The sequence below is a fragment of the Triticum aestivum genome, chromosome 7D (genome assembly GCF_018294505.1).
Source record: "Triticum aestivum cultivar Chinese Spring chromosome 7D, IWGSC CS RefSeq v2.1, whole genome shotgun sequence".
Taxonomy (NCBI): Eukaryota; Viridiplantae; Streptophyta; class Magnoliopsida; order Poales; family Poaceae; genus Triticum; species Triticum aestivum.
In genome coordinates this window covers 287,384,620-287,400,707 of record NC_057814.1, presented here as the reverse complement: position 1 = coordinate 287,400,707, position 16,088 = coordinate 287,384,620, and the positions used below count along the sequence as shown (strand labels likewise).

The 16,088-nt window shown below is 44.8% G+C and overlaps 2 protein-coding genes across 3 annotated transcripts; one reads left to right on the top strand and one right to left on the bottom strand.

Annotated features, from left to right (window-relative positions):
• Positions 1-5,315: 5,315 nt before the first annotated feature.
• On the top strand, positions 5,316-8,507 carry LOC123169947 (short-chain dehydrogenase reductase 4). Its single transcript, XM_044587798.1, has 2 exons — positions 5,316-7,361; positions 7,470-8,507. Exon 2 carries the CDS (start codon positions 7,610-7,612, stop codon positions 8,126-8,128), a length of 519 nt encoding a protein of 172 aa, XP_044443733.1. The 5' UTR covers positions 5,316-7,361; positions 7,470-7,609; the 3' UTR covers positions 8,129-8,507.
• A 1,737-nt stretch (positions 8,508-10,244) lies between these two features.
• Positions 10,245-14,698, bottom strand: LOC123165157 (DCN1-like protein 4). 2 transcript variants are annotated; one of them, XM_044582789.1, is made up of 11 exons: positions 14,457-14,662; positions 12,777-12,857; positions 12,371-12,455; positions 11,884-11,958; positions 11,769-11,805; positions 11,591-11,674; positions 11,300-11,360; positions 11,112-11,218; positions 10,950-11,015; positions 10,677-10,826; positions 10,245-10,498 (listed from the first exon to the last, which is right to left on the bottom strand). In XM_044582789.1, the coding sequence occupies exons 1-10, from the start codon at positions 14,500-14,502 to the stop codon at positions 10,731-10,733; spliced, it is 738 nt and encodes a 245-aa protein (XP_044438724.1). In that variant the 5' UTR covers positions 14,503-14,662; the 3' UTR covers positions 10,245-10,498; positions 10,677-10,730. The 2 variants fall into 2 exon arrangements, with proteins under 2 accessions (XP_044438724.1, XP_044438725.1); XM_044582790.1 differs by lacking the exon at positions 12,777-12,857 and having other exon boundaries at positions 14,457-14,698.
• Positions 14,699-16,088: the final 1,390 nt, after the last annotated feature.

The window sequence follows — 16,088 nt, the reverse complement described above, 5'->3', positions numbered from 1 at the left end:
GTTTTTTAATTCCTGTAAATCCAAAACATGCCTGAAAATCATGAAACTTGGCATGGTGTCATGACATGGCACCAGCATGATGTGGTAATTTTTCTGTCCGATTTGCGAAGGCGCACACATTAACAATCAACAAAGTCATTTTGGAACAAGTGCTATCACGTTACAAATCGGAAACACAAGTATTATTGAAACTGTGGGCGTTCTACTTACCAATTGCGTGAGGCCATGCGTCCTCTTTTTTTATTGGCTAGGAGGTGCCGTGTGGGGTAGCTATTTGAGTACGGGAGGCGTGCGATCAGGCCCATGCGCATGCTCATCGGGAGGAGAGCCCTTTGACCGCTACCCGCCGCGCACCTCCCTCCCTACGTCTCCATTAATGGCGCCCGAGCACCTATTCTACGGCGTGGCTATATGTCTCACTGGACTGAGATTTAAGAGAGAAAAATGAAAATCCAAAAAAAAAGTTTTGCACGGATCTTGATGTAAGATCCGACGGACCTATATAGCATTGACTGCGACTTATAGCAAGCATGATGAATATAAGGACGATGACAGCGGATAATAATTGTCTTACATATTTAGGAACATAATTTAAAAAAAGTCACATGTGGCAACGCCCGAAATACACAAGGGCAAAAGAAGAAGGAAGATAACGATCTGGCTCGCTGATCTCTACTTTCTTGATGCGTTGCTGCAAGCCGCAGGAACTAGTCTCCGCGGCGAGCGGCGATGAGCTCTTTCTTGTCCTCAAGATGCTGCTTGAGAGCATCCATGGATTCCTCCACCAGCCTTCTGCGCTCGATGCGCAGCATGGCATTCTCGTCCATAAGTTTCACGACGATGACGCCGGTCCTCTTCAACAAGGTAGTGGTCTGCTCCTGCTGCTCCGCACTTCCGACGATCTTCACCCTCAGCAGCTCGCGCTCGGCCCGGAGCTTCGCATTGCTCTCATTTAGTTGCCAGATGGCGCCGGTAGACTGTTCCAACGAGGCTTTTAGGTCATCCTGCAACCTCGCCCAGCTGGAGATCTGATCCATCTGCCTAAGGACGAGGGCCTGCATGCGCCTGTAAGAGTCATCGCCTACCCGCGAGACATTTTCCCAGGCCGCCGCGGCGCGGGAGGACATCTCTGCTGCATTCGCGGTGCGGCGGGACATCTCTTCTGCTTCCGCGGCGCGGCCGGACCAGTCTGCTGCATCGACGGCGCGGCGGGACCTCCGTGCTGCTTCGGTGGCGCGGTGGGACCTCTCTGCTACTATGGCCGCGTGGCGGGACATGTTGGCTGCTTTCGCGGTGAGGCGGGACATCTCTCGTGCTTCTGCTTCCAGGCTCGCCTCTCCCTGGTGGCAATCTCTTGACCCAGAACTCACGCTGGCCATGGCAGACGCAAGGGAACGATGATGAATGACTTGTTTGTTTTTATGGATGAGGAGTTGAGGAGGAATGTGCAGTCATCTTGGAGTAGTAGTATTTATAACCGAGTAGTAATACGCTCTTAAGTGGGAAACCGTTTAGGTTTTGATCGATGTGAACAGGTTTGTAATTTGGAATGTGATGGGACGCTGCCTTCCTGTTCTTCTAAAGAAAATTGTGACGGGACGCATGCTCAAAATTTACTGACGGTTATAAGTGCGGCACTATTCCCGGAAGGTGTAACGTGGGCACGTACGCCTTCTCGGCCGCGTACGTGGCGTTTGCACCATAGGGTGCACCGCAATAGGCAATGTTAGCACACATCTTGTTCCAACAACCGTGCGCGCTCGTCATTACCATCGTGCACGCTTCTTTTAATTAGAATATGTGTGCCCGTCTAGCGCACACACGTTGATCTATCTAACTGTTTCAGTTTGTTGTGGCTAATCGCAAACAGTTCATCCATGTGAAGTGTATGCCATCAATCGCAGACACTTTGATCTGGCTGACCCGTTTCTGTCATGTTGCCTAATCGCAAACAGTTAATCCTTCTGAAGCGTATGCCCTCAATCACACACACCTTGATCTGGATGACCGTTTCTTTTGTGTTGCCTAATCACAAACAGTTCATCCGAGTGAACTGTATGTTGTATATCGCACACGCCTTCATCAGGCTGCCCGTTTCTTTTGTTCCGCCTCATCGCAAACAATTCATTGGACTGAACCGTATGCCCTGGATCGCACATAGTTTCGTCGAAGGGTCTCTGATTGTAGTGTCGTGTTAGCAGCATCCTGCGGTAGTGATAATCCAGATGATACACAGAGAATGTGCTTGCCATATCCGTTGCATATGATAAAGAGAAGTTATTTCTCTTTGTTGTCATCATAAGTTTCGCTATGGAAACTATTTTGACGAATACCTCCATAGTTTAGTAGGGTATGAGTTAAACCTGGGAAGCAATAAAGCATCCCAACATTACTCGAGTACCCACAGAGATAGTAAATATGACTCGAGTTGATCCAACAAATACCTCATCGCGTCTAGCGATTTTAAAATATCTCATTTCTCTCAATGAGAGTGGAAACATTGGACTTCCCTGAGTATAGAGTTTGTGGTGCATATGTCCACATGGCACATATCATTTTTCATCGGATTAACTCCCGTAGAAATCTATATATAGACATGAAGATTCCCAATATCAAAATCACTGTCGGATATATAGAATACATACAAATGTATTTGTACCAAAGTGCTCATACAATATATTGTGATATACAATATATGATGACAACAATACTTATGTTGTTGTTACAACATCATAAATGGACATTAATTATATTGACCACTCAGGAGATTGAAAGACTATTCATAGACTCCAAACATATCGGTTGAGGCATATTCAACCATCACATTCTCCGTGCCCATAGGGTCCCGTCACAAGTGGGGATGTCGGATTGAAGGTTGAAGTAAGATTCAAACCTTTGCCCTTGAGGTTCATTGTATCCCAGAAATTGCTGATACAGAATAACCAGATGTTGAGATCTGAATCTAATGTCTTATGATATATAAGACACTATTTTTCTGTTAGCGGTGTGATCCTGACTAGAGGTGAATCCAGGATTGCACACATTATCCAACGAGGCACAAGAGCGATCAAGATGTCCATGGCCCAGATAGGGCAGTTGTGGCCATTGAGGGCGAATGCCTCAAACTCTATAGCCATATGTTACCTCTATGGGTAAACCAGAGATAATTAATATACAACCAGTAAATTAAAGACCATCGTGGTTGATGTTGTAATGAACTTAGCAAAATCAATGGGTATTTCAAGAAGTTGGCTTGAAACCATTAGTGTGAATCCCAAATTGCTAAGTATGACACCATGAAGATAATATCCAAAATAGATTAGATCTGCAGTATAGGGAGTATAATCTGATTTGATGAAATCAGTAGATGCTCACTCCTGATGCCTTATGTCATGACTTAGTAAAATATGTGGGAGAGCACTTTGTAAAGCAATTATAATGTCGAAACGACAAAATATAGGCTTTATCAATAGTCATCAATAATCTGCGTACGCAGTACATCCATATGACCACCTTGTGATCTCAAGCATCAATTTGAAGAAATCACCTTGAATTTTGCATCCGTATTTGCAAGAAATTAAAAATCTCAATTGCAAATAGACGTATTAATCTCGACATATGGGAATATGGAAATAGATACATCATGTCATGAAATATTCCGGAATACCTTGTACTCAATAGAGAAACAGTACTGGAGAGGTACTGAATTTATCTTTGCAAGAGAAAATTCTCAATTGCAAATAATAGATGTAATTAATCTCAACATGTAAGAAACATGAAGATATATTACATCAACATATTATATGGAATACATAGTACTCAACATATTTACAGTACTGAAATTTAAGTACTGTAATTAACAGTGTCTAAAACAGAGTTTTGTTTTTGAAATTGTCTAAAACAGAGTTAAACTACTGTTAATAGAACAAAATGCGAAATTAATCAAGAAAAATGTAGGATTAATTTGGCAAAATCATCCAGGATTTAAAATGGACCGAAAACACATGGGCCTTCTGGCCCATACGGCCTTACAGGCGGCCCAGCCGCCCACCACCTGGAGTGGATAAGGCAGGCGGAGGAGACGGTTTCGTCCCCCGACCCCTGCTGCCGGCGACCGTCTCGTCGGCGAGGAGCGGGAAAAACCGGCGCGCCGTCATCTACGCTGCGGGGAGCCACGCGGAGGGCGCCGCCGCTCCGCTTGCCTCGGGCGCCGCCTGCGCGGATGCGAGCCAAGGGCCGCGTCGTCGCCTCGGTCTTTCATACCGCGTCACGGTTGTGGGCCGTCCTTGCGGGCGCCGAGGCCGAAGGACGCCGCTGTGTGCGCGCCCGAAGGAGCCGCACCAGACTGCGTCGCCTTGCCTTGCTTTGCTTACGCGCATGGAGCAAGTCACCGACGCCGGAGGGACGAGCCGCCGCGGCGCGCACGCTTCAGGCGTCGCCGGCCGGAAGCCGCGACAATTCCCTCGGGAGGCGAGGCCATGGACGAAGTCGCTCCGCGTCAGATGCGGTGGCCGCGTCGTGCGCCAGGGGGCTTCACCGCGGAGGACGGTCCAGGAGCCGCGGCCTCGGGTGCCTCCGCGCGTCTCCGTGCGGGCATCGACCGCGTCGCGGAGCGTCTGTGAAACAGGTGGTTCCGGTGTCCCGGTCTAGCACGGGGCCAAGGCCAGAGGAAGCTGATGCCATCGCGATGCGACTCGATGTGCGGCAGCGCCCTCGCCGAGGAGTGCGTCGCCAAAAACGCTCTGCCGGGCCGCGCCAGAGCCGGAGTACGGCGCGCACGCGCTGGACGCCTGGCTGCACGCTGGAGGGTGTTGCCTCGCTCGCGCTGTGGCATGCGAGGATGCAGGCCGCTACCAGCCTAAACCGAGCGCCGTCGGCTGTTGTGGTCTGGCGAAGAGCCGACGTCGTCTAGGACGATCCCAGGTAAGAGCCGAAGTGAACGATTCCATGTCGGAAAAACTAACGCCCACACGTGCACATCACCCACGCGCCTCCATCACCACTCATTTTGCCACGTATGAACAGATGACATCAGCAGAAATCTTTTTGGTTTTCGGCTTAAAAATCTTTTATCTCCTAATTAAAAAATTGAATTAAAAATCCGTTTTCACCATTAAATCCGTCTCGATGAGATCTTCAAAACTAGACCACATGTTGATATGTTTCGACGAAAATTTTTTTTGCCCAAAAGTTGCCATGATGTTTACACTGTAGTTGCCATAGTGCTTAAACTAAAGTTGCCATGTGGCAATTTTAGTTTGTAGAGCATGGCAATTTTAGTTTTTTAATGATGGCAATTCCAGTACTTTGACTATGAAAATATTTTTTTTATGAATCTTGGCAATTTTAAGTGCATGTATCATGACAATTTTAGTTTATGGTGCATGGCAAGTCTAATTTCTTAATTCTCCGTTTTATAATATGTCAAAATTTACTTTTAAATGTAGAAGAAAATAGTTGAAACATATCATGGCAACTTCAGTGTAAATATCATGGCAATTCGTGTGCAATAGACATGGCAACTTTTAACCCAAAAAAATTCGAAATATATTGATACGAGATCTAGTTTGAAAGATCTCGTCGCGAGGGATTTAATGGTGAAAACGGATCTTCAATCAGATTTTTCATTTAAGAGATAAAACATTTTATAAACTGAAAATCCAAAAAGATTCCCACATGCATACATGCAGTGACATGGCGTAATCTGTGTGTTATAAGTCGTGTGGGCGGTTTTGGCTCCCACCACACGTGTGGGCGTTAGCGTTGTCCTTCCATGTAGCATTTGCTGTGTGCGGGAAAGAAATCGGAAAGGAAGCACCTTGTTTCTTGTCGATCTTTGATTTCGTTCCTAATCCTTCCCTCGTTCTTGGTATTCTAAAGGCTAACGGCTCCATGGGAGGATAGAATGGGTCCAGGCTGCAAGTGGGACTGAACTTGGACATCCCACCACAACCCACTTAGAAGCAAACTCCGCATTTTGCCGAACTGTAAACTGTGTTTGCAGGTTGCACGGGGGCGCTTATGCAAGTTAAAAAAAGCGGCGGCAGAATAGAAACCGTAAACAAACCCATAATATTTAAAAAAAGTTGTTTCGTGCGAGAAATTTAATCAGCAGCTCGCCGGAGCTCGCTCGCATAGATGGTTCTTCTTCGCATAAGTTCGTACACTCCACATACATACATATTAAAGGTCAGAAATGCTAGACAGGGCCTACGCTACCGCACCACTACAACAAAATTGAGCTCACCGGAGCTCCTGCGGTAGCTGCCCACCGGCGGCGATCAGTCGGAGTTGGAGGAGTCGGAGTCGAGGTCGATGTAGATCTTCGCCTGCTCCGCCTTCATCACGCGCATGTCAGCCTCCTTCGATGCGTGCACCTGCGATGCCGTGACGCCCGTCTCGAAGAAGAGCCGCTCGTACTCGAGCTCGCGCCGGATGCGCTCTTCCATCTCCTCCTGCTCCCTCGCCGACCGCTCAAGGAGCTCCTCCTGCCCCGGGGGAGGTAGTCCTCGGGCCCGATGACGCCTCGGCACGGCGGCGCATCGGGCACGGCCTCCTCCGGCTCCCTCTTCACCGGAACGAGCCGCGAGCTCGATGCGCCCGCGGATGAGCACCCCGCGGACCAGTGGCCGGATGAGCTCCCCACGGACCAGTTGCCGGATGAGCTCCCCACGGACCAGTTGCCGGATGAGCTCCCCACGGACCAGTTGCCGGAGGAGGCGTGGCGGCGACGGGCGAGCTCGAGATCGAAATCCTCGAGCTCGCGGCGGTTGAAGGCCGGCGGCGGCCGGGTACCGCGGTTGAGCCACCGACGTGCCCCCAGCTTGCGCGCGCCATCGGATCTGGCGCGGCGGCGACGCTCCGCCTCATCCCCCAAGTCGTCCATGGCGGTCGAAGGCTCCCCGGCGGCGACAAATCGAGCGGCGCGGTGGGGAATTGGGGGCAAACGCGGCTGCGGGGGGATAGAGTTTCGACCCGCATCTGCCCCGCAAACCCGCAGTTATACTGGCTCGAGGGTAGCGTTTGCGGGCTGCGGCAAAAATATTTACAGGCCGGACACTGATGCGGGCCCTGGTCTGGCCAGAATAATGGGCCGAGCCCGTATAATCGCCGGAATTATGCGGATTCGCGCCGGATGCAGGGTTTGCTAGAGTTGCTCTTATTCCCACCAAGGTTTGGTGGGTGATAACTAACAACCCAATAAATATTAGGTGAATTATCTGGGCATAAGTGGGATCCCACTAAACAAACATACAAATGATGGCTCCTCTTCACTGAATCACACTTCGCACATAGCCCAAGCAGGCAGAGGACTGGACGAGATCAAGCAACATGTTCCGTGCGATGCAGGTCATCCTCAGGTACGATGCATCAAATCGATCTAGCTAGGCTCTGCGTACTGAGTAATGTTTGTGCTAATGGATCAATCACTGGCTCTACATGCTAATATTGATGTCTCTGTGTTGCAGGGGGGGAGTCGTCGTGCTGCGCCGCGGTGGTGGCTGGCCTCATCGGCCAATGCGGCTACTCCACTGCCTTGAGCTCCCAGAGGTTGGCCAGGAAGGTGGCCGTGATCACCGGCGCCGCTAGCGGCATCGGCAAGGCGACAATGGCGGAGTTTGTCAGGAACGGCGCCAAGGTCGTCCTCGCAGACGTCCAGGACGATCTGGGCCGCGCCCGGACGGCTGAGCTCTGCGCCGACTCCGCGTCGTACATCCGCTGCGACGTCAACGACGAGGCGCAGGTCGCCGCGGTGATCGACCTTGACGTGGCCTGCCACGGCAAGCTGGACATCATGCTCAACAACACCGGCATCATGGGCTCGTTGGCGCGGCCCGAGCTGGGCGCGCTCGACCTTGCGGATTTCGACGCCATCAACAACCGGGCATCATGGCCGGGGTCAAGCACGTGGCCTGCGCCATGGCGCCGCGCCGCTCGGGCAGTATCATCTGCACGGCCAGCATCGCCGCACAGCAACGAGCCATGCCCTACGTTGCCAGTGGTTTGTCTTTTTTCTGGAGAAGACAGTGTACACGAGGATACGTTGGTGGCGAGGTGGGTTTACAGTGGGCTAAACGGGATAGTCCACTTAATTATTTTGTTGTCCCACGGGTGCCCACCAAGGTGATTAAGTGGGATGGGCTGTGGCAGTCCCACTTATGCCCACCCCCACCTGCAGCGTGAGAACGGGATGTCTGGAAGATGGAATTGAAGATCTTCTGAGTTGATGGCGCTCTTCTTTGGATTTCTTTTCTGTCAAGAGTGTTACAGCCACGGCGGCCTGGCCGGCGGCGTCGGAGTCCGCTGCGATCCAGGGCCATTGAGTTCGTGGAATAGCCCTCGCCTCTGTGCGTGTGTAACCGCCGTCTCGGCATGGCCCTTTTCTTTCGTTGTACGCTGATAGAATCGCTCCGCCGGGAGCGTGTTGATAATGTGGTACTCTCTCCGTCTAGGTGTATAAGTCATCTTACAAAAACCAAATAATCTTAAAACACTTAGCCAAGATACATTAACTCTCTCATCGTTTCTTGTTTCATGACATATCAATCAATAAGAGATGTGGATTGTGCATGCTTTCAATGAGTTGAGACTTTCAAACATGACATGCAGTGGTTAATTTGCATGCTATTAACTAGCAAAAAAATATTAAGTTCTCTCGTTTTCCCCTCCGCCTTGACCGCGATGCACAACCTAAGATGACTTAGAGTATGGTTAACAATACAGCCAACAATCGGCTATAAGGAGTTGCCATGTTATATGTAGCCAACCTTGTAGCCGGCATGTACAATAATACGTTTTATATGTGCACTACTTTATTAGTAGTTGGCCCACCTTACAACCTCACAAAGCATCTTGGGTCTCATGCTAGAGCCGGCTACTAACCAAGAGCCCGCTTTTTTTCTCTCTCATCTTCTCTCTCCTCCAACAAAGCAAAGATATAATATTCTAGTCCTTATAGCCTGCTTATGTCACATTATTGTACTTGCTCTTATACACCTAGACGGAGGAAGTAGTATAGACGAGAGACAACAATCTAGAGAGATGTGAACTGAAGGGTGTGTCCGAAGGGACACGAGGCAACCGGTTAGGAAAAATAGGGATTAATAGGATTAATTAAATCCTAACAATAACCATTACCTACATTCCACAAAATAGTACTCCCTACGTTCCTTTATGTAAGGTATATTATTTTCGGCACGGTAATCAAGGCACATAATTATAGAGGTGTTAGGACAAAATTACCCTTAAAAAATTTGTTGGTTAGTGGTAAGTAAATCAATGAGTCCAAGAAAGTAAGATATGCATACAATTGAGAGAGAGATAGTTTCTTTCTTTTGATACAACGAGAGATACAGTCAATCAAATGAGAAGAGATAATTTCCTCTTTATGCAGGGATAAAAAAGGAACTACAAGAATTTAGAAGAAATGCATTTTATATTGTGGAATTTTATCAAAAAACAATACATCTTATATAGAAGAACGGAGGGAATACACCACTAGGAGCTAATGTACACGCTCTAAGTACAACCAGGTGGAATTGCTACGGTTTAAAGGATGAAAAATTATATTTTTGAGGATTATACAGTTTGAGGATATGCTATGTAGGCCTTGATCCCTCAAAACCGAAAATTTCCCCTTAAATATAACATTTGGGGAACCTGCGTGAGATGTCCTTGTACTTTGTGTTCTTTCTTTTTTGAACTGCTGTACTTTGTGTTCTAACCTCAAGGCATAGTTTCAAAAACCGAACTGGTGGGGCTGTCGTTTCAGGTTTTTACTCGTCAGACCGTTGATTCATCGGTTATTTGCGACCAAAAAACAAATATTTAAGGTGATTATTAAAAAAATCGACACATATAATATTGTATGTTTTTTTAGGGGCATATAATATTGTATGTAAACCATTAATAAATCACGAAATGTTAGCCTAGTTTGTTATTGGGCCTTTACCATGCCTTGCCTCAAGGTTGCCTCAAGGCTAGGTGTTTGATTCCTTGTTGATGCACCTTTTTTAAAACATATTTTTGGTTTTTTACTAAGAGACCTGTACATATTAAAATTAACTTGGCAAGGCGCCAGTTTCCTGTTTTTCTGGTCGTACCGACAGTTTAGCCCAGTTTTTAAAACTATATATGCCTCGAGGTAGATTATGCCCACATGCACGTCAGGCCAAAAGAAGGAACAGTAAAATAATCTGTTCTCGGGATATGGGATGGACCATCAGGGCAAGAGAGGAACAACATATGCCAACATGTTCATTTAAGACTTCTAGAAAATTTGCATGCTCTCAAAACTACACACCTACGAAGCCATTGAATAATACAAATATAGAGAATGACGATGTAAAATTCTAGATGGTGACCCTGCAAAGTGTTTACATCAAGTATAAAGAAAGCAAAAGGCAACTACAAGGCGATTGATAATTTCTAAAACCAGACTCTGAACAGAGCAGTCACAAACGAGCTTGATCTGCATCCTCCAAAATTCTCCAAGGTGCTGAAAAAACAGGACAGCAACAAAATTGCATGAATGCAACTGCGTGATTAAAGGAAAATGATCCATATCTTCTTCTTGATTAGAAATGCTTGCATGAAGTTCCTATTTCTTTTTAGGAGAGATACCACATCCCATATATCTCAAGTCATAGGGTAACAAGATAAGGTAGTTCACTTACATTTCTGAGTATTACATTTGGATTGCATCTTCACCACCACTCAGTACAACAGAGCTAATTTTCACTTGCTCTTAACCATTCAACAAAATTGTCTAAAATTAAAGGCCAAGCTTGGTCTGCATCGTAATTGTCAAGTGATGGGAAGTTTATCTGAATGAAATGTGATTCGGCGTTAGTAGTGTGAGAAGGAAATGTTATTAAGTACTGTACACAAAAAGGAAGCAAAAGGGTAAAAAAGATGCTGGGACATGGGGGTGACGTTTAAATCATGACCTCATTGCAGAACCGAAGAAATCCCATCCATTGATCCATGTTTATAACCTTGTACTCATTTTGATGCTGAAACCCAAACTCATACAAATAAGCACATCAACCAAAATACGAGTCCCTTAGATGAATGGGACCAATAAACTAAAATATCGAATCAACCGTTACCTTGAGGTAATTAATAAGTTTTTCAACCTGCGGGCGGAACTGCAAGCTCAACACTAGATTCAATAACTCACAAGCAACAGGTATTTCTATACACTTCTTCTTGTCCTCTGAGCAAGCACAAGTGCACAACCAAGTCATAAGTATTTATCAAAGAAAAACTGTGTCATAAGAATAGCAAGTGTGACTACCTGTTAGGCAATAACGGAATGCATATGGATAGAAATCCTGGAAATTAGAGGACCTCGTAACCTGGTTTGTAAAGAACACGTTATGAGCAAGCCGGTTACAATACAATTAAAAGTATCATCGTTTAATGGTAGCTCATTGTTCCATTCCCATGACAAGCCTTCCGTACTCAAATTCTGTTTAACATAACTAGTAGGGCCCATCATAGGTAATTTCCACCCTCAGAAAAGTATAAACCTTTCAAATATATTTAATATACTAGTTACTAAATATTTGTGGAATAGAACACTAACTTCTTGGACCAGTTCAGGAAAGGCTTTCTTCAGTTTACTGATGCTATCAGCTCGCAGAGCTTTCATCCCAGTTCTCCATTCATCCTATCAACAGAGTACTACCAGTCAAAACTCAGAAAGCAGTGCGATATATCATACCAATAAACATTTTGAACAGTTTAAAAAATATAATGCATACCAGAGTAAAATAACCTTGCTTTTCACAGCCCATTTTCCTGATACAAGATAGATGTCCATTAGATATTTCAGTAAATGATATCACCACTAAAGAATTTTAGAGAACAGTGACATACCATGCTAACATCAGAATCCGAACATCTGTATGTGGAACTTCAAGATGAGAGCAGAGTGTTTCGATGCCTTCTGGGCTGTTCAGGCAGGTTAAAAAAATCATTCGAATAATGTCGAGCAACAGCATTGGAGCAAACAATGGGGCAATATGGTGGTGGTCGTGGGAGGGGGGGAGGGGTAACACAATAAAACCCTAATGTCGCTACCAAAGATGAAATTATAGCATTAAAAAATCATTAACATCTAGCTGCATCAAAATGGTATGTATCAACTACCAATACACATTTACGTGAATGGACGGTATACATAGACAACTATTACATCACAATTTACAATGATTCATATAAAACAGCTCGTATTTTTACCATGTGCGATAATTCCCTAATTGGAAGGTATACATAGAATTTCTAAATGGAAGGATGACTACCATGAGTATACAGCAAAAATAATGACAGGCAAGTGTTTGAGAAAAACTGAGAAAAAACTTACTCAATCATGCTGGATGAGCCATCAGCATATGTATAGAAAAGTTGGTCAATCCGCTCTATTTCCTTTGAAACCGCTTTAGTGGGAACTGGAGATAATAATGAAAATGTTATTACAAATAGATCTAAGGAACATGTGGTTCCCTATCAATATACAGTATCTTGATTTTGCATACCACATACCATATGATAGAATTTAGCTTGCAAGCAAAAAGTATGCATTTGGTATTTCTAATGTGCAAACAAAACTTGTGCATGTGGAAGAAGCAGAAGTAAGGAGAAGACCAACACATAGCTTGACATAAACCAAATGACTGAATAACACGCACATGCACATTCTTACACCCAGATGGATAAGTGTATAGGGTTCAACAAGTAATTCAGAAAGAAAAGGAATCAATGCATCTCACCACGTTGTGCTTTCCTGCTGGTCAGGTTTGTACTGACTCCTTTTCTTTTTCTGTTTTGTTTTTCATTTACTTGTTCCTCACCTAAATATAATCGTTTGCTTAGTACTCATTCAGATATACATACCCTCAAAAGAGAATATGATAGCTCCTACACCAACCCATTTGGAAAAGAAGTAATGCGACAACGAATTTAAAGAGAAGGTAAGAATCAAGAGTTCAAGACACAAACATTTTAATAACCTAAAAAAGAAAGCCTATTAGGACAAAGTTTGAGCCAATGGGCAGCTATTCTAGAGTTGCTTATGAAACTTCTATGTATACACACGCAATTTCAAGATAAGCTTCTTAATCTGTCTTTTACATTTACTGGGGTAAAATTCAGCATTACAAATTACAAAATGGCACTAAAACCCAATGGGAGCAGCAAACTAACCACCAAATGAGTAAGTTAAAGTAATCGCTTGAGATATGGAGCAAGACAGCATGTAGTGATTAATCATTCCAATAAGGGAGTACATACGGAGCAAAATGAGTGAATCTACACTCTTGACATATGTCTATATACATCCATATGTAGTTTTATTGAAATCTGTAAAAAGACTTATATTTAGGAACAGAGGGAGTATATCATAGAAACAATTACAAAATGAATGGGTGTAACTAATTTTGCTGATTATATAGCTTAAAAGTGATTGAAGGTACTGTATTCTAGTGCATCCATTCACATTTAATTATTTATGTGTCATATTGGTATAACAGATCATAATTCTCTAGTGCCTTCTAATTCAGTTGCAATTAGAACAAACCACTGCTGCTGTGCCCATCTCTTTTCATTTTGTTTGATATCATAGTTATTGGTACAGGATTTTTTCAGTGCGTATCGTAATTGCATGTAAAACATTGATATGTCATACAAACCTAATAAACTTTAAAACAATTATTTTAATTAAAATAAAGTACTACAAAGCACAAAAAGCAGAGTTACTACCAGATAGTAAAGTCAATGAGATTCAGTGATGAAACTGTTTAACAGGCACCATAATTTTAGGCTGCACACTACTAACCTGATTTCTGTAGTCACAGAAAAAAGGTAAAGATTTACCGCACAAGGTACATGGCGAATTTATGTTATTAGTGGTGTAAAATTGATGCAAAGACAACAAATCGCCACGGAGATTGCAGAGCTGAACCAGAAACCCGGAACACGGTGTTAACAGGTAGCTGCTCTTTAGATTTTACTTACAAAGCGTTTCGGCATGGGTAGGCACACAATTAATAAACCTATGAATTGCCATCTGCTTACATTACGAATGTAAATCTGCTAGCGAATCCACACCCAATTCTGCACCAGGCGATCCAAACCGAGGATTCAGCTCCTTCTCTTTACCACCATGACAGATTCCCAAACCCTGAATCTACCCCGACCCTTCCCATCCCATAACAAGCGATCCGAACCCCACATACCGGCAATCAACGAGTCGTACCTCGTACGCTCCCGCACCGGACAACTCAAGATTGGATCTTCCCGAGACAAGGCACCACACGGAATCTCGCAAGACAACGAACGGACCGGGGACCTGCCGAGGCCACCAGCAAGGCCTCGCACGCAGCCTAATCACGAAACAAGGAAGACAACCAGGGGGGTGGGGGTGGGGTAGGGGTTGAGGGGAGGAGCATTACCGGCCGCGGCGGACGACGACGACGACTTCTTGGAGGAGCGCCTCATGGTGGCCCGTCCTCTCGCCTTCTCGTCGCGCCTCCCTCTCTTTCTCTCTCGGGTACCTACTTCTCCCCTGCGCGCGGTCGCCGAGTTATCTTCCCTCGTCTCGTCTTCTCTGCTGTCCCGGTTGAGAGTTCGAGTTTGCGGAAGGAACGGGGGCGCAGTTGGAGCCTCCCCTTTACTTATATTAACTACGATTCGGCCTGGCTAGGAAGTTGTGTCCCACGTGCGGGCCCTGGATACCTGCGCCAACACGGCTGCCCCTATTTTTTCCTTGGCGGAAGACATCGTACTCCCTCCGGTCTTTTTTAGTTTGCACACATATAAATTTTGTCCGAAATTAAATCATCTGTACTTTAATCAAGCTTATATTATATAAAAAAATTAACATTCACAATGTTTAATTAATATTGTTAGATTCTTTATGAAATATAGTTTTATATAGTATATATATTTGATATTGTAGATATTGGTATTTTTTAATATAAATTTACTCAAACTTTGCAAAGTTTGACTTGTCACAAATCTATAACGTGGAGTAAAAAGGACCATAGGGAGTACCAATTTGCGAGTTTATATCTGCCTAAAAAAATTGAAAACATATTGCCGAACGCTCAGATTTTAAAGATCTGGGTTGAACGTCCTCTTCACCGCTAGATTTTGAGCATGCATGCTAAAGCAGAGAACACAATCACGTTGGTGAACGAGATCTTTCGGTAAAATGGAAGTCGTCATCGCGAACGCCTCTCGACTCCTTTGTTCCCTTATCCATCCACACGACCTCCCCAAGCATGCTATACAACTATGTTGCGAACCCGCACGGGGATTAATTCCTTGCCTATCATATAGAGTTGTTGCTTGTCTTACCCGACGGTCCTTGATTTTGGTTCTGGTTGGCGCATGGAAAGAAAGAGGCGGTATACTATGTCAGAGCTTTGATTTAGCAAAGCTCACATGTTCAACTATTTTTTACTCTTTAGATGATTATTGGTATACGACAGTTGTCACTCGTTCTACCGAGCAGTCCTTGGTCTTGTTTCTGATCGGCGCATGGAATAAAAGGGGCAGAATACTACGTCAGAGCTTTGATTCAGCAAACATCACATGCTCTACTATCTTTTAGTCTTTAGATGATTACTAGATGACCCGGTGCGCCAAATGGCGCAGAGACCCATTTGAAACCATGTTCGTGTTGAGAAATATTGGCCTTTTTTAGTAATTTTATGTTTGATCAAGGATAGATAACGTGTCAAACCCAAAGTGTTTTGAATGTGTATTTGAACAATGTGCCATTTGGCTCTATGTTACCCAAGTAAGGTGCAAGGTCCAAATTCAAGCATCAAGGGTAATGATTCTAAACCTTTTGTAACAGAAACGTTTGCATTTGTTAGTAACTTCGAGTTTTAGCACCGAGGGAAATAATTCTAAACCTTTTATGTGAAAAATTAAGGAATACCTATGTAAAAACTATATACCATGTGAAGCTAATTCAAACTGTGCAAGTTGAAATATTTAGAGACCGATCATAAAATTGCCGGCTCCACTCTACTGCAACGCGAGGGCCGGCTTACTGCACCTTCCCCACATAATTG

Excerpts from the sequence above, each read along its gene's own strand:
- LOC123169947 (XM_044587798.1), top strand. The coding sequence starts at position 7,610 with ATGGCGGAGTTTGTCAGGAACGGCGCCAAGGTCGTCCTCGCAGACGTC.
- LOC123165157 (XM_044582789.1), bottom strand. The coding sequence starts at position 14,502 with ATGAGGCGCTCCTCCAAGAAGTCGTCGTCGTCGTCCGCCGCGGCCG. Across the intron at positions 11,675-11,768 it reads AGCAAGGTTATTTTACTCTG|GATGAATGGAGAACTGGGAT; the intron begins GTATGCATTATA and ends CTCTGTTGATAG. Across the intron at positions 10,827-10,949 it reads TTCTTCGGTTCTGCAATGAG|ATAAACTTCCCATCACTTGA; the intron begins GTCATGATTTAA and ends CATTTCATTCAG.